Consider the following 16,288-nt stretch of genomic DNA (forward strand, 5'->3'; position numbering starts at 1 on the left):
CATCATTTGGAAACCACTTGCTGCTGAGGATGGCCCTACATGGACAGACTAAGGTGACCTAAAATGAGATTACTGTGGATGGTATCACTTAGAAACCATGAAGATGGCTTTGGACATCAATTGATATGAACATTTTTGCTACGATGACTTAGGACTACAATTGCTTTCGTAGCTTTAGGGCTTCAATTCCCACGAACAGTTTTGCACTCAAGCCTCCAGTGAACAGTTGATAACTTCAGCAAAACGGACTTCATATGTAAGAACTATAATGAACTTTCGTGGTTACACAATTGCACTTTTGACCATATAGTACACAGTTTAGAAGAGAATTATTTATAATCTAGTGTCACTCAGATGAGGATGGGTTCCCTGTTGAGTCTAGTTCCTCTCAAGTTTTCTTGCTCATATCGTATTAGGGAGTTTTTCCTTGCCACCGTCACCTCTTTCTTGCTCATTAGGGATAAATTCATAAATTTAAAATTTATATCCTAAATATACATATTTATATTTATATTTATTTATACATTTCTGCAAAGCTGCTTTGTGACAGTGTCCAACATTAAAAGTACTACACAAATAAAATTGAATTGAATAGTTTTAGTATGTTTTTCAGCAAACTCTACTTGCTAGATTTCATATTTTATGCTGATCAATGGCCTACGGCTAGTTTGAAAAAGAATTTTTTTTTTTGATAACTAAAGATGGCAGAAATATTAGTCAAAAGTAATTAAGCTATATGGCAAAAAGATGCAGGAGGACTCAGGAATTCTGCTAGTATAAAGATAAGTCTTACTCTCTTCCCTACAGTTGTGAAGATAAACCAAAATTAATATTCATTTGTTATAGCGCCCCCTTCTGGTGGGTATGGGTCATTTCCTTTGCCTCAGTAGGGGGTGGGATATGGGACCTAACTAACAAATTTAGCTGCAATATTTTAATGATAACCCTGTCTTATAGCTGTTTAAGTAAATGTGGTGTCCATATGGTTTACAAACGACAATATGTTTTTGATCATTAATGAGTTTCACACTTTACTGTGTAGTTTGACACCAAAATTGTGAAAATAGGACATAAATTCTAGGACAAGTTCTCAAAAGTTTTGCATAATAAGCAAATTATCACAAATTTGCATGGATAGAGCTAAAGGGTCCCAAAGTCAATTTCTTAGAGCATGAGCAAACACATTAATCTAAACTTTTCATTTGTACACTTTATTTTCCAAAAGATATGCTTATTTTTGTGTAAATAAAATATCAACCCCCAGTGGCCAACTTGAGTGAGAGTGCATCAGATAGTAGTTGGTCTGAGCCCAAACCTACCATTCATGTTTTGTGATAATACTGTCAAATGTCTACTGAAATATGACTGGCCCCTGTCGGCCATGTTTTTTTTTTTTAAGTAACAGTCATTTTCAAATATCCACTTGCAGATTAGCACAGAGATGCAGTACAGCAAGTTACAGCTTGACCTGACGTACTGCTCTTGAGAAAGAGTTCTCTGACCTTAGCACTGCCCTTCATGTATGATGTAGGAATCGAGACTATCAAACTGAAGAAACTGACTGTCTCTCCAACCACACACAGGACAAAGACATCCCTTCACACCCAACGGACCTAAGATGGCTCCAGCCTATCTAGGCTCAACGGCAGGTCGTAAAACATTAAGGGATGATAACGGTCATCGGAATGCAAAAAACCCCAAAAAAAGGGTGTAAATTACTCCTCCGTGGAACCAACCTCGAATTGACCACGCTTAACAGATGCCTTTTGTTTGGATTAGGGAACTGGTTGAGATTTATCACACTACACCCTACTCAGCTTCAAGTGACCTTTGTTCCCAACTGAACCAGTAAAAAGACTCCTCCACTTTTAAGAATGTTCTTTTCTTTCTCTGTATCTGCCTTATTTTATTTCCATATAATCGTTGAGTTTGTGTTAAATCTGTATGGGGAACATGCATTCCCACAACCTGTATTAAACCAGAGGGCAAGAGTTAACTTACACTTCAGCCACGGCGACTTCTCACATGGTGGGAAGTCCAGTGTTACCTCCAAATCACGTACTCTAACCAGCATTATATTACAACCCCACTATTAATGGAATTGTATAATATTAAGTCTGTTTCTTTCTGTAAACATGCCATTATACCCAGTAGCTAATGGCCATGGCTAATGTATGTCATGTGTGGTATCTGCATGCTTGTCTTCATGTGCTGAAGCTGTTGATGATTCGCAATTCTCAGTACCTCATATCATACATTTATTATAAACATTAAAGGTAAATAAGACCACATTACATGGGCATTAAAAAGGAGGCACCCCGGGAGGGGTCGCTTGCAAATTAGCTGGAGGGCCAGCCAAGCCACTCTCCAAATCATCTCCAAACCGGCCTGCGGTTGGTTGAAGACCGGCTCATCAAACTAACATAAAACTGCATGCCCAAGCAAGTACAACAGACACAGAGGAACACAGAAACAGGGGAACGCAACAACAAAGAACAAAGAACAGAGCCGGAGCGGGAGCTGGAGCTGGAGCTGAAACTGGAACGGAGCAGGGACCAGAACAGAGCTGGAACAGGAAGAGAACCTGCCCCAGAAGATTCCAAGACTTGCATCACCGAACCTCGCTTGACTCGACCCTTCGCCCAGCCTTCCAGACTCCAGCCTCCCTCTCCGGCGACGATCAACAACTTCTCTAACACCCTCCAACTCCGGTCCGACTAGAACCTGCTGACCCACACCAACTCCTTCCATTCACCACCTAGGCAAAGCAAGTATTGATACCTCCCAACTTCATTAAGCTGGTGCAGTAAACCTAAAACTCTTTTCACCGATTAATGCTGATTTATGTTGATGGTTCACTCAGGTCAGGATCTCATGATTTGTCAGGTTTATGTCTAAGAACTCAACTCTCTGATTATTCTCACTGGTTCTTCTCATTCCATATCCCTACACGTATGAATGTGTATGTCTTTGTGTGTGTTGGTTGTGTGTAGTAGTTTAGGATATGTGTGTAGTAGTGTAGTATATATGTGTAGTAGTTTAGTATATGTGTATAGTAGCTTAGTATAATAAAGTCTCGTCTGATGTTTAAAGGCCAGTGTCTTGTGTCTCTGTGCTTCAAATTTATTGCCTTAAACTGCCGATCTTGTTACTGTGCTCTCAATATAGTGTTTCACTATATTTAAGATATTACTGCCGGTGGCCACGGAGGTAATATCCCATGCACAATTAATAAATACACTTGTTTCAACTTATCGCTGGACGAATAGTTGATCAGCTATTAAAATTTACAAATTTCACCTTTTGAGCTGATCTGCTAATGTCCTACATTTTGGTGGAGAACACATCAGCTTAACCTAAATGAGCTAAATTTTCCCTACAATGACCATGCCCCAAACACTGCCCATGATCTCAGAATTTTGTCCTGTATATGTTTCATTGATTGACATGGTAGCCATATTGTTTACAAATGTTCACACTAATGAGTAGTTTGACACTAAAATTGAGAAGATAGGACAAAAATCCTAGGATCCTATACAAATTACCTAAAAATGAGCAGACCTAAATGGTTCTTGAGGCTTTTTTTTTTTTTTTTTTTTTTAAAGAGAGAACCCAAGGAGAAAGTATCAAAAATAATTTTCACTGTAGGACTTATGGTATTTGAGATATGAGCCAAAAGGTAAAACGCTTTGCGGATAGGGCTCATCTCTCTCGTCAGAGTAGCAGGAGGGAGTAATATGTGCCTATGGTTTGGTCTGCACAATCAGTTTTAGCAGAGAAGAAGAAGAAGAAGAAGAAATCCTAACGAACTACATGCTTGGCCCCATAATAATAAGAAAAATCTTGACAATAATAATAGAGTTCCAGGACTTCATGCATGGCCCCTTATAATAATAATAAGAATAAGAAGAAAACATACAGTCACTAAAGGGTGCTTATGTACCTAATAATAAATGACAACAAAAACAACAACAATAATAATAAATACAGCTGCAAGAGGTGATCTGTGGGGGTCAAGCACCATGTGCAGATCACACCAAAGGTAGCTAGTTCTCACCAAGTTGCATAGATCACTAAAGTAACCATAGATGAACAAACTATTACAATTGGTAGCTTAATGCGAAAAGTGTGAAGTGTGTGTGCTGTAATGTTACTGGCTAATAGCCCCAGTGTTTTTGAAGTAACCTAGACAATAGAAATCCACACAGATTAGCACAACAATGCAGTACAACAAATTTTAGCTTCACTGGACTTACACCCTGAGAAACAGTCATTTGAATCAACTCACCCCTACTGATATCTGTAAGATGAACTGATGTACTTTCTTATATGACCTTTATATTGAAGGAGTGGACCATGACTCCAACACTCATGCATGCAACTTTTACATCCGATTACTTTACAATCAAAATCATTCATGTTCTATGTAGGAGTGTTTGGGTCATGATGCAGTTATTCCCAAATCATTGCCTTTCATATTCGTTACATAAGAACATGAGAAAGGCCTCATATTTTTGTTTTAATAAATATATATAAATATATTTATAAATTCATGCAGTTTTTTGAGAAGCTATAGTTCTTCCCAAGTGTAGTAATTAGAAAAATAACTTGAGAAAGTTTTCAATTTTGACCAAGAAAAAGCATAGTAAATGCATTTTTTTAGTTATAGGGACCCCTACAGGCCAATTGTTATGAAATTTGAGGGTGGCCAGAGAGTCTCCTACTGAGCGTGTATTGTAAAGTTTGTAGAAATATAACTTTGCAATCAGAAGATATGGCTTTTTAAGTACATACATGCAATGGCCTAAAATATCATTGACCTGATGATTGGCCAAACCATTTGGCCACAAGTAGTAGGTTTAGTATGTTTTTGTCAGCAAACTCTCTACTTACTAGATTTCATATTTTATGCTGATCCAATGAACGGCCTAGGACTAGTTTAAAAAAACTTTTTTTTTTTTTTGAAAATTAAAGATGGTAGAAAGTATATCAGTCAACAGTAATTAAATCATACAGCATAAAAACGTAGGAGTACTCAGGATTTCTGCTGATATAACAAGTTTTACACTATCCCCTAGAAACTGTGAAACATTAGGGTTCCAAGCATGTAGTGTTTGGCCCCCTAATGATAATAAGTACAAGAGGAAAGATACAATCACTATAGGGTGCCTATTCACCTTTGTTTCTTGCCCCCCTAATAATAATAAGAAAACATACAATCAATACAGGGTGCCTATGCACCTTTGGTGCTTGCCCCCCTAAATAACAGACATAAAGAAACAGAAAACAATGTTTTAAGTAATTTAGGTTTCAGTACTACTCAAATTTAGTTTCAATACTCAGCCTATTCTTTCTACTCTATATCACCTGACTCAGCTAATGAAAGATTTCATAATTATCTTGTCCGTTGATTGGGGGTGGGTGGTCAGAACATAGAACATGCTATAAAACAATTTTGGTGGAAACAATAATTGATGAACAGCAACCATGGAAATTAAAAGTGGCAGTTAATTTACAAAATCAAATTGGAAGGAAGATGTGTGGTCAATAACAAACATAAAACATGATTAATTAAAGAGACTTTTGATTGTCTTACCTTACGCAGCATTTTGGCAAAGCCCAGTGCTTTAGACGCCCGCTCCCTAGCCTCATGGAAAAGCTCTTTTAGAGAGCGACTTGTCTCAATCACAGATCGCCTGTGTGGTCAGTCATAAACCATTTGTGTCATATAACACAAACCTCAAGCTGTCAATCTTTTCAAATCCAAATATTTTGTAATGAGCACATCTTGTTATGTTGCAGTGATTTGTGTAACACTCTACCTGATCTCATCCAAGGCAGTACTGCCATCAGCACTTTCCCAAAACTCGTCACAACTCTTCTGAAGGCCTGTGTCCAGAAAGTCCCCAGTTGATCTAAGCAGCATGCCAGCAATGTCACTGAAATGAAGGAAGGAAAACTTAGTTAACTCAGCTAAAAGTAAAAAAAAAAAAAAAATCATCAGAATGATTTCACAAAAAGATCAATTTAGTCAGGGCGGCATGTTTCTCCGTACAGTGGAACCTACAGTCCAACTGGCTTAGGGGTTGAAACGTGGAAAATGTTTAAAGACATTGAAAGGATTACAGACAGTAATTTACCAAAAGAGCTTCCCAGACTGAGCTTCTCCACCACGGATGTACGGAGTGATGACCTTGGTGAAGTTCCACTCCTCCTCAAGTAGGTTTTTCAGGCTGTGGGAAGCTTGTGGAAGCTGCTGCAACATCTCAATCCAACTGCGCATGTAGCCAAAATAAACCTGCATACATCATTGAGCTTTACCATTACTGTTAGGAAGTACTTGGTCATATTTGGTCAGGTTTGGTTTTTGAAATATCTTCCTTTATTCATCACAGCAGGACACAGAGAGCAGACGAGCTGCTGACACCGTCAACCCTTCCAACTTCTTGGCAGCTCAACAGTCTTCCCCCTTTGCAGATGTCACTAATCTCTCCAGTCTTGATGACATGTTCTCTTCTTATAACCTTTTTGTTTCTACTACTTTCAATGACCTTGCTACTGTTAAGACTCAACTAGTCTCATCCACTCATACCTCTCCTTGGTTTACCCTGGAACTTCGTGCCATGAAATCTGCAAGTAAGCATCTTTAGCGCTTATACAGGAAGACTGGCCACTTGCTCAAGTACAAGGAATGCTTTAAATGCTGCTTGCTCCACTCATTACTCCTATGTCATCAGCAGTGGCAGTGATAAGCCCAAAACTCTCTTTGCCACTATAAACAAACTTCTCAAGCCACATGCAGCCACTAGCTCTGTGGACCAATGTGAAGCTTTTCTTAAAATTTTCAGTGACAAAATTAGTGCAATCTACCAATGCTTCTCAGTTGTCTCTTCACCTCCTGTTCACTTAGAATCACACTTTGCTGAACACTCTCTGGCCCACTTTGCACCCACTGATTCAGACTTTCTGTACTCGTTACTAAATCTAATCCTTCTACCTACCAGTTTGAAAATGCTCCAACCTCCCTTATGAAGGCCTGGTCATCTATTATTAAACACCCCATCTCTCATCTCATCAATAACTCTCTTGAGACTGGTTCTGTTCCTCTCCACCTTAAGATTACTGCAGTTATCGCCTTGACCTTTCTGAGCTCACTAATTACAGACCTGTTTCCAATATCCCATTTCTGTCTAAAATGCAAGAATTAGTGGTAGCCAATGAATTACAAAACTATCTTGCCACCAACAATCTTTTCAAGTCATTCCAGTTTGGTTTACATCCTCTACAAAGCACTGAAACAGAATTTGTAAAAGTCACTAATGACCTCGTTCTGTCTGCTGACTCTGGTACCCTCAGTATCCTTATTCTCCTAGACCTTAGTGCAGCCTTTGACACTGTGAGCCAACATATTCTTCTTTCTAGTCTGCCTTCCACTGGTATTTCTGCCACTGCTCTAGCTTGTTTTACATCTTATCTCTCTGGCAGATTTCACTTTGCATCTACTGATAAAGGTCAGTTCCTGGTCCCCTCCCCTTCATCATGTATATTCTCCCCCTTGGTCGCATAGTTTGGCGCCATAGTCTTAGTCGCCATTGTTATGCAGATGGTACGCAGATTTACAGCAGCACTAGGCCCACCATAGCTCTGCCCCCTACATCATTAACTGCATGTCTCCATGATCTGAAAACATGAGTGGACACTAACTTTTTAAAGTTAAATCCAGATAAAACCGAGATCTTACTTGTCGGTACCAAAGCCCGTCTTACTAGAATTCCTGAATTTTCCATTGACTGTGATGACATCACTGTTAAATCCTCACCCCGTGTTTGCAACTTTGCTGTTATTTTTGACTCTGCCCTTCCCTTTGAACCCCATATTAGGTCACTAACTAATAGCGCTTTTCTAGAGCTCCGTAATTCACCCCAACTTCGACCCCTTTTCAATCTGAAAGATGCCAAAACCCTGGTCCGTGCTTTCATTATCTCATATCTAGATATCACTGTAATTCCCTCTTCATTGGTATATCTGCAAAAAACATTAATAAACTGCAACTTATTCAAAACTCAGCTGCCAGGATGCTCACATACACTAAGCAGTTGGCACATATTACACCCATTGTCCATCAGTTACACTGGCTGACTGTGTCATCCCAGGATAAATACAGACTACTACTCCTTACAATTACAGCACTCCATGGTTGTCTACCCCCCTTCCCCATTACACTGTGCTGTAATGTATATGTGACAAATAATGGCTTCTAATTCTTATACTGGCCTTCTTCTGATCATGAGCTTATGGTGGTCTGGTGGTCTGTCATATCTTCTAGTGTCCAAATATATCTAGTCATGAGGTCTCAAGTTAGTATAAAAAGGAGAGAAGACTATTATTTTTTATTAGCTGTACTGCTTGGAAAAATTGAATAAGTGACAACCCCTAACTTGCCTCTAGCATTTCATGGAGGTCTTCCTCAAACTCATCAATGTTGGCCTTGGTCTGCAGTCCTTGTGAGTCAGAAATGATGCCACGTAGCATAAACTGGTAGTACTGTTTCATCAGGAGCCCACCTTTCAGTACTTCCTTACACTCACGTACCAACTGCAACACAGTTACAAACAAATCTTCAGTTATTTCCCAGAATCACAGAAAACATGAACTATATATTGCACACTGAAGCCAAATTCAGAAGTTATATTTAATCTCTGTAATCAATTCAAGTCAGAGTAATGTCTCAAGTTTCTGCGTAAAAGTCTTACTCGTATCTTCAATCTGTAGACATACACTTTAGTTAACAATGAAATTGTTAGCTGCAGGTAGTTTACTGCACATAAGTAAACCATTGCTGAACATTTTTGTAACTGAATGTTATATTAAGGGCTTATTATCTGAAGCAGAGGTATTTCTGCATTTCTGGTATTTGTAGAGGGTCTTTTTTTTTTTTTTTAAATACATTTTACCATCTTCAATCACCATTTTCCAGTATGTGAAATCACAATTCAGAGCCTTGATAAACCCAGAATAAATCTTAAGTTTTGAACCAACATATTTTGATCAAATAGGCCTATTCAAGAGCATCTGTGAGGCACTGATGTCAGGCAAAGAAGCTTGGTGTCCAGTCAGCATTCCAGTTCATCCCAAAGGTGTTCAGTGGAGTTAAGGTTAGGGCTCTTGTGCAGGTCTCTTGACTGCTTCCAAACCAATGTTGGCAAACCATGACTCTATGGACCGCGCTTTGTGGTCAGGGGCATTGTAATGCTGGAATAGGTTTGAGTCCCTTAGTTCCAGTAACAAGAAATCGTAATGTTACGGCATACAAAGACATTCTAGACAATCATGTGCCTCCAACTTCGTGGCAAAAGTTTGGAGAACGGCTGCCAAAATTTGAAGGGATCATGGTCAGACATCCACATAGTTTTGGTTCATATAGTGTATCTGTGTAGTGAAGTGTCTTCTATTAGTCAGTTTTTATTTGACCAGTAGAATTTTACCTGCTAATCTTTTAGATGGTGTGTCTTATACTAAGGTACTGAAACAAATGCAAGAAAGACACTGAATAATTTTATCAGCCAACAAATGAGTGACAATAAACAACATTTACTGTAAGAATAATATGAAATATAGAACTCAACCAATCTATTGTAGGATAATTTTGGATATACACTATATGGTCCACAAGTAAGTGGACACCTGATCATCACACCCATTAGTGATCTTCCCCAAACTGTTTTTGCAAAGCTCACAATTGTCTAGAATGTCTTTGTATGCTGTAGCTTTAAGATTTCCCTTCACTGGAATTAAGGAGCTTATTCCAAACATGACAGTGCCCTTGTGCACAAAGCAAGCTCCATAAAGACATGGTTTACCAATGCTGGTGTTGAAGAACTTGAGTGGGCTGAGAGCCTTGTCCTCAACCTCAGTGAACGCTGTTGGGATGAACTGGAATGCCAACTGTGCACCAGGCCTTCTCTCTCCACATCAGTGCCTGACCTCACTAATGCTCTTGTGGGTGAATGGGCAAAAACTCCCACACCCATGTTCCAAAATCTAGTGGAAAGCCTTCCTAAAAGGGTGGAGGCAGCAAAGGGGGACCAACTTTGTAATGGGATCTTCAAAAAGCACATATGGATATGATGGCCAGGTTTTGGGCTACTTTTGAGGGAAGTCTGGCCTTTTAGGGTGAGATGGTATTCTGTCCCACATGGGAAGGCTAAAATAGACTCGATTTAATAATGATTCAATACTGACATTTGGTATAAACATAGAAAACAATAACACCCCCTGTACTGTTCCCTGTATAGTTCATTTTTACAGCCACTAGGTGGAGCTACTCCATGTATGTTTTTGATGTAGTCTTAGTAACCTCTAACCTTGGTAGCAGCCATCTTGTGTATTCAGTTGATACTGATAGTCACATGGTTCAAGCAGCTATACTCAGTCTATCCATCATCTTTGCAGTCATTTATAGGAGCTTTGTCTGTAAGTATTAATGTATTTACAAGATGCTTATCTTCATCTTATGTTTGGAATTGGTGACATTATTTAAAGTTAAATTTGATTTTTAGAAAGATCATTTCCGGTGCAATGGTACATGCATCTACATCACTATTGTGTTCATTAGGATATTATTCACAGCTATCCTTTAAGCAAACTGTTACATTTCTTTAATGTACAGACTTTGGAAACTTATTTGTTAACTTTTTTCTTTAGTTTCACTTTGTTCCACTTGTATTTGAAGTGTTGGTTCTAATAAATCCATCCTTCAGTTCAGCTGACTTGTGGAAGGAGTTTAGCTGTCTGCCTAGTTGAAGAAGGGGAACTCTTTTACGAGGACAGAATACCCCAACACTGAAATTATCTGATCATAAATGTGGTATTAACTTCCACTGCTGATGACACACAGATATATGTTTCAGCAGAGTCAGATGATAGACACCAGCTTATTAAAGATGAGAGTTGTGTAAAGGACATTAGACACTGGATGCTGAGTAACCTCCTCTCCTCCTCTCCTTAATTATGGATAGAAGTATTTCTACTAGGATCACAAGCAGAAAACAAAAAACATTGAGTGAGTGACTGTTCTGTGGGTGGAAATGTCTTGCTGATAAGAGAGGTCAGAGGAAAATGGCCAGATTGGTTTGAGCTGCCAGGAAGGATAACTATCTATCTCGAATAATCACTCTACAACTGTGGTGAGCAGAAAAGCATCTCAGCATGCACAAAACATCAAACCATTAGGTGGATGGGCAAACAACCACACTGGGTTCCACTCCTGCCAGCCAAGAACAGGAATCTGAGGCTATCATGGGCAAAGGCACATCAAAACTGGACAGCTGAAGATTAGGGAAAAAAAAAACAAAAAAACATCTGGTCTTTTTTCCAGTCTTCAAATGCCCAGTTTCAGTGAGTCTTTGCCCAAGATAGCCTCAGATTTTTGTGGGGTGGAACCTGACGAGGTCTTCTGCTGTTCACCTCATCTCATTCACCTCAAGGTCTGATGTGCTTTCTGAGATGCTTTTCTGCTCACCACAACTGTAGAGTGCGCTTACCTGAGTTACTACAGTCTTCCTGTCAGCTCAAACCAGTCTGGTCATTCTCCTCTGATCACTCTCATCAACAAGGTGTTTCAGCCTGCAGACCCTCAGTTCACAGAATGTTTTTTGTTTTTTGCACCATTCTGTGTAAACTCTACAGACTGCTGTGTGTGAAAATGCCAGGAGATCAGTAGTTACTGAAATACTCATCTGGTACCAACAACCACACCACGGTTAAAGTCAGAAATCACACTTCTCTAAAGTCCTCTAACTTGGGAGGTGGGGCCTCCATGGATCAGACTTTTTTGTACAGCACATCTCACAGATGCTCGATTGGATTGAGATCTGGGGAATTTGAAGGACTTGAACTCTGTCATGTTCCTCAAACCATTCCTGAACAATTTTTGCAGCGTGGCAGGGTGCATTATCCCGCTGAAAGAGGCCAATGTAATTAAAGAATACAGTTGCCATGAAGGGGTGTACTTAGTCTGCAACAGTGTTTAGGTAGGTGGTATGTGTCAGAGTAACAACCAAATGAATGCCAGGACCCAAGGTTTCCCAGCAGAACTGTACCCAGAGCATCATCCTGCATCTGCTGGCTTGCCTTCTTCTCATAGTGCATACTGGTGCCACCTCTTGGCCAGGTAAGCAGCGCACACACACCCGGCCATCCACGTGATATAAAAGAAAATGTGATTCATCAGACCAGACCACCTTCTTCAATTGCTCCATGGTCCAGTTCTGATGCTCACTTTCAGTGGTGGACAGGGGTCAGCATGGGCACTCTGACCAGTCTGCAGTTATGCAGCCCCATACACAGTAAGCTGCGATGCACTATATATTCTGACACCTTTCTATCATAGCCAGCATTAACTTTTTCAGCAATTTGTGCTACAGTAGCTCTTCTGTGGGATTGGACCAGACTGGCTACTTAGCTCCCCACACACATCAGTGAGCCGTGGACGCCTATGACCCTGTCGCCGGTTCACCAGTTGTCCTTCCTTGGACCACTTTTGGTAGGTACTAACCGCTGCATACCGGGAACACCCGGTTACTGGCCAACTGGACTATGGCAGCCTTTGCAATGTGACTACTGCACATGCAATGTCCATGTTGAAATGGCAACATACAGTGGGTATGTAGTATGTGTCATGCACAGACATGGTATGTTAGTATGCAGTCTGTGAAGAATTATGCTATGTTGTTAGCTACCTTAGCACAGAATCATGTTTTCTCTCTAACAAGAGGCATCAAACAAATTACACCGATCAGCCATAACATTAAAACCAGCTGCGTAATATTGTTTAGGTGCCCTTTGTGCCACCAAAACAGCTCTGACCCGTTGATGCATGGACTCCACAAGACCTCTGAAGGTGTGCTGTTGTATCTGGCACCAAGACGTGACCAGCAGATCCTTTAAGTCCTGTAATTTGTGAGGTGGGGCCTCCATGGATCAGACTTGTTTGTCCAGCACATCCTACAGATGCTCGATTGGATTGGGATCAGGGGACTTTGGAGGCCAAGCCAACACCTTGAACTCTTTGTCATGTTCCTCAAACCATTCCTGAACAGTTTTTGCAGTGTAGCAGGGTGCATTAGCCTGCTGAAAGAGGCCACTGCCATTAGGGAATACATTGGTGTCATGAAGGGGTGTACTTGGTCTGCAACAATGTTTAGGTAGGTGGTACGTGTCAAAGTAACATTCACATGAATGCCAGGACCCAAGGTTTCCCAGCAGAACATTGCCCAGAGCATCACACTGCCTCTGCCAGCTTGCCTTCTTCTCATAGTGCATCCTGGTGCCATCTCTTCCTCGGGTAAGTGTCACACACTCACCCCGACTTCCACATGATGTAAAAGAAAACACGATTCTTCAGACCAGGCCTCCTTCTTCCATTGCTCCATGGTCCAGGTCTGATGCTCATGTGCCCATTGTAGGTGCTTTCAGTGGTGGTCAGGGGTCAGCATGAGCACTCTGACTGATCTGCAGCTACGCAGCCCCATACACAGCAAGCTGTGTGTTCTGACACTTTTCTATCACAGCCAGCATTAACTTTTTCAGCAATTTGTGCTACAGAAGCTCTTCTGTGGGATTGGACCAGACGGGCTAGCCTTCGCTCCCCACGGCTAGGGAGCACCCATGACCCTGTCGCTAGTTCGCCGGTTGTCCTTCCTTGGACCACTCTTGGTAGGTACTAACCACTATACCGGGAACACCCCACAGACCTGCCATTTTGGAGATGCTTTGACCCAGTTGTCTAGGCATCACAATCTGGCCCTTGTCAAAGTCACTCAGATCCTTACACTTGCCCATTTTTCCTGCTTGCAACACATCAACTTCAAGAACTGACTGTTCACTTGCTGCTTAATATGTCCCACCCCTTGACTGATTATCTCGCTACAGTGGCATCTATGTTATTCACTTCACCTGTCAGTGGTTTTAATGTTATGGCTGATCGGTGTATATAGAGGCTAGAGTAAACAGTGCCTGTCTTATAAATGGTGGCTAAAATACAGTAATTGATTTAATTTACTTAACTTGAATTAATTTAACTCAGTTTTATTTTTGGAGGAATTCAGTCATACTGATAATTCTCTGGGAATTCTTTGTTTCACTGCAAAGGTAGTATGCGAAAAGGTATGCGAATGACAGGGTGGATAAAAGTTGGAGCTTCAGCACTTTTATTAGTTGGCAATGCTTGCAGGATGATGCCCCAATGCCAATTACTTTAAAATTAAAGGTTAAGTTTTTTTTTATTACAAAATTGAACACAGACAGAACATTCCTAGCAATTACCTTTAAGCCATACAATTTGACAAATAACCAGGTAGAGAACAATATAACCACATCAGTACAGTGATTAGATTCTTTTACCCCAATTAAACAGACTAAATTTAATTTCACTGATTTCCTCTTCAAAATGTACACTGCTCAAAAAAAATTAAACGAACACTTTGAAAACACATCAGATCTCAATGGGGAAAAATATCATGCTGGATATCTATACTGATATGGACTGGGTAATGTGTTACGAATGAAAGGATGCCACATTGTTTGATGGAAATGAAAATTATGAACCTACGGAGGGCTGAATTCAAAGACACCCCGAAATCAAAGTGAAAAAATGATGCAGCAGGCTAGTCCATTTTGCTGAAATTTCATTGCAGCAACTCAAAATGGTACTCAGTAGTTTGTATGGCCCCCACATGATTGTATGCATGCCCGACAATGTCGGGGCATGCTCCTAATGAGACGACGGATGGTGTCCTGGGGTATTTTCTCCCAGATCTGGACCAGGGAATCTCTGAGCTCCTGGACAGTCTGAGGTGCAATCTGGCGGCGTTGGATGGACCGAAACATAATGTCCCAGAGGTGTTCTATTGGATTTAGGTCAGGTGCGCATGGGGCCATTCAATGGTATCAATTCCTTCATCCTCCAGGAACTTCCTGTATACTCTCGCCACATGAGGCCGGGCATTGTCATGCACCAGGAGGAACCCGGGGCCCACTGCACCAGCGTAAGGTCTGACAATGGGTCCAAGGATTTCATCCAGATACCTAATGGCAGTCAGGGTGCCATTATCTAGCCTGTAGAGGTCTGTGCATCCCTTCATGGATATGCCTCCCCCAGACCATTACTGACCCACCACCAAATCAGTCATGCTGAACGATGTTACAGGCAGCATAACGTTCTCCACGGCTTCTCCAGACCCTTTCACGTCACGTGCTCAGGGTGAACCTGTTCTTATCTGTGAAAAGCATAGTGCGTCAGTGGCGAACCTGCCAATTCTGGTGTTCAATGGCAAATGCCAATCGAGCTCCACGGTGCCGGGCAGTGAGCACAGGGCCCACTAGAGGACGTCGGGCCCTCAGGCCACCCTCACGAAGTCTGTTTCTGATTGTTTGGTCACACCAGTGGTCTGTTGGAGGTCATTTTGTAGGGCTCTGGCAGTGCTCATCCTGTTACTCCTTGCAAAAGGAGCAGATACCGGTCCTGCTGACGGGTTAAGGACCTTCTACGACCCTGTCCAGCTCTCCTAGAGTAACTGCCTGTCTCCTGGAATCTCCTCCATGCTCTTGAGACTGTGCTGGGAGACACAGCAAACCTTCTGGCAATGGCACGTATTGATGTGCCATCCTGGAGGAGTTGGACTGCCTGTGGAACCTCTGTAGGGTCCAGGTATCGCCTCGCGATACAGTAGGGAAAAAAATGTCAGTGGCCTCCACCTGTAAAACCATTCCTGTTTTCAGGGTCATCTCATTGTTGCCCATCTAGTGCACCTGTTGTTAATTTCATTAACACCAAAGCAGCTGAAACTGATTAACAACCCCCTCTGTTACTTAACTGACCAGATCAATATCCCAGGAGTTTAATTGACTTGATGCTATACTCCGATTAAAAAGTGTTCCTTTAATTTTTTTGAGCAGTGTACTAGATTTGTGCACGTTCTTAAACAAATACTTCCAGAAGCAATTAAACCTCTGTTAAAAAATGAAACTCCTCCCTTAGCATTATCTATGTATCTAATTCTTTTAAACTAGCAGATATCAAACTATTGATTACAAAAAAAAAAAATTATCTTGACTCATCAGCTATCAAACTATAGGCCAATATCCCCTTTATCTCCAAGAGCCTAGAAAAGGTTGTAGCTCAGCGGCTAAGCTCATTCATGCACCAGAATCACATACAGGCTTTCGGACTTATCACAGTACACACATTCATCACATTCAGGCTTTAGGTCACATCACAGTACTGAAA

General features: G+C 41.0%; 1 protein-coding gene across 5 annotated transcripts in view; it reads right to left on the reverse strand.

Moving 5' to 3' along the window:
- The window catches only part of map3k4 (mitogen-activated protein kinase kinase kinase 4), a 98,771-nt gene that overhangs the window by 49,870 nt on the left and 32,613 nt on the right, over positions 1-16,288 (reverse strand). For all 5 annotated transcript variants that reach the window (XM_053231146.1, XM_026942993.3, XM_053231145.1 and 2 more), the window contains 4 exons: positions 8,443-8,595; positions 6,141-6,298; positions 5,823-5,939; positions 5,597-5,696 (listed from right to left, as the gene is read on the reverse strand). In XM_053231146.1, coding sequence (XP_053087121.1) covers positions 5,597-5,696; positions 5,823-5,939; positions 6,141-6,298; positions 8,443-8,595 — 528 coding nt within the window. The remainder of the gene's footprint in view (positions 1-5,596; positions 5,697-5,822; positions 5,940-6,140; positions 6,299-8,442; positions 8,596-16,288) is intronic.

The sequence above is a fragment of the Pangasianodon hypophthalmus genome, chromosome 28 (assembly GCF_027358585.1).
Source record: "Pangasianodon hypophthalmus isolate fPanHyp1 chromosome 28, fPanHyp1.pri, whole genome shotgun sequence".
Lineage (NCBI taxonomy): Eukaryota > Metazoa > Chordata > Actinopteri > Siluriformes > Pangasiidae > Pangasianodon > Pangasianodon hypophthalmus.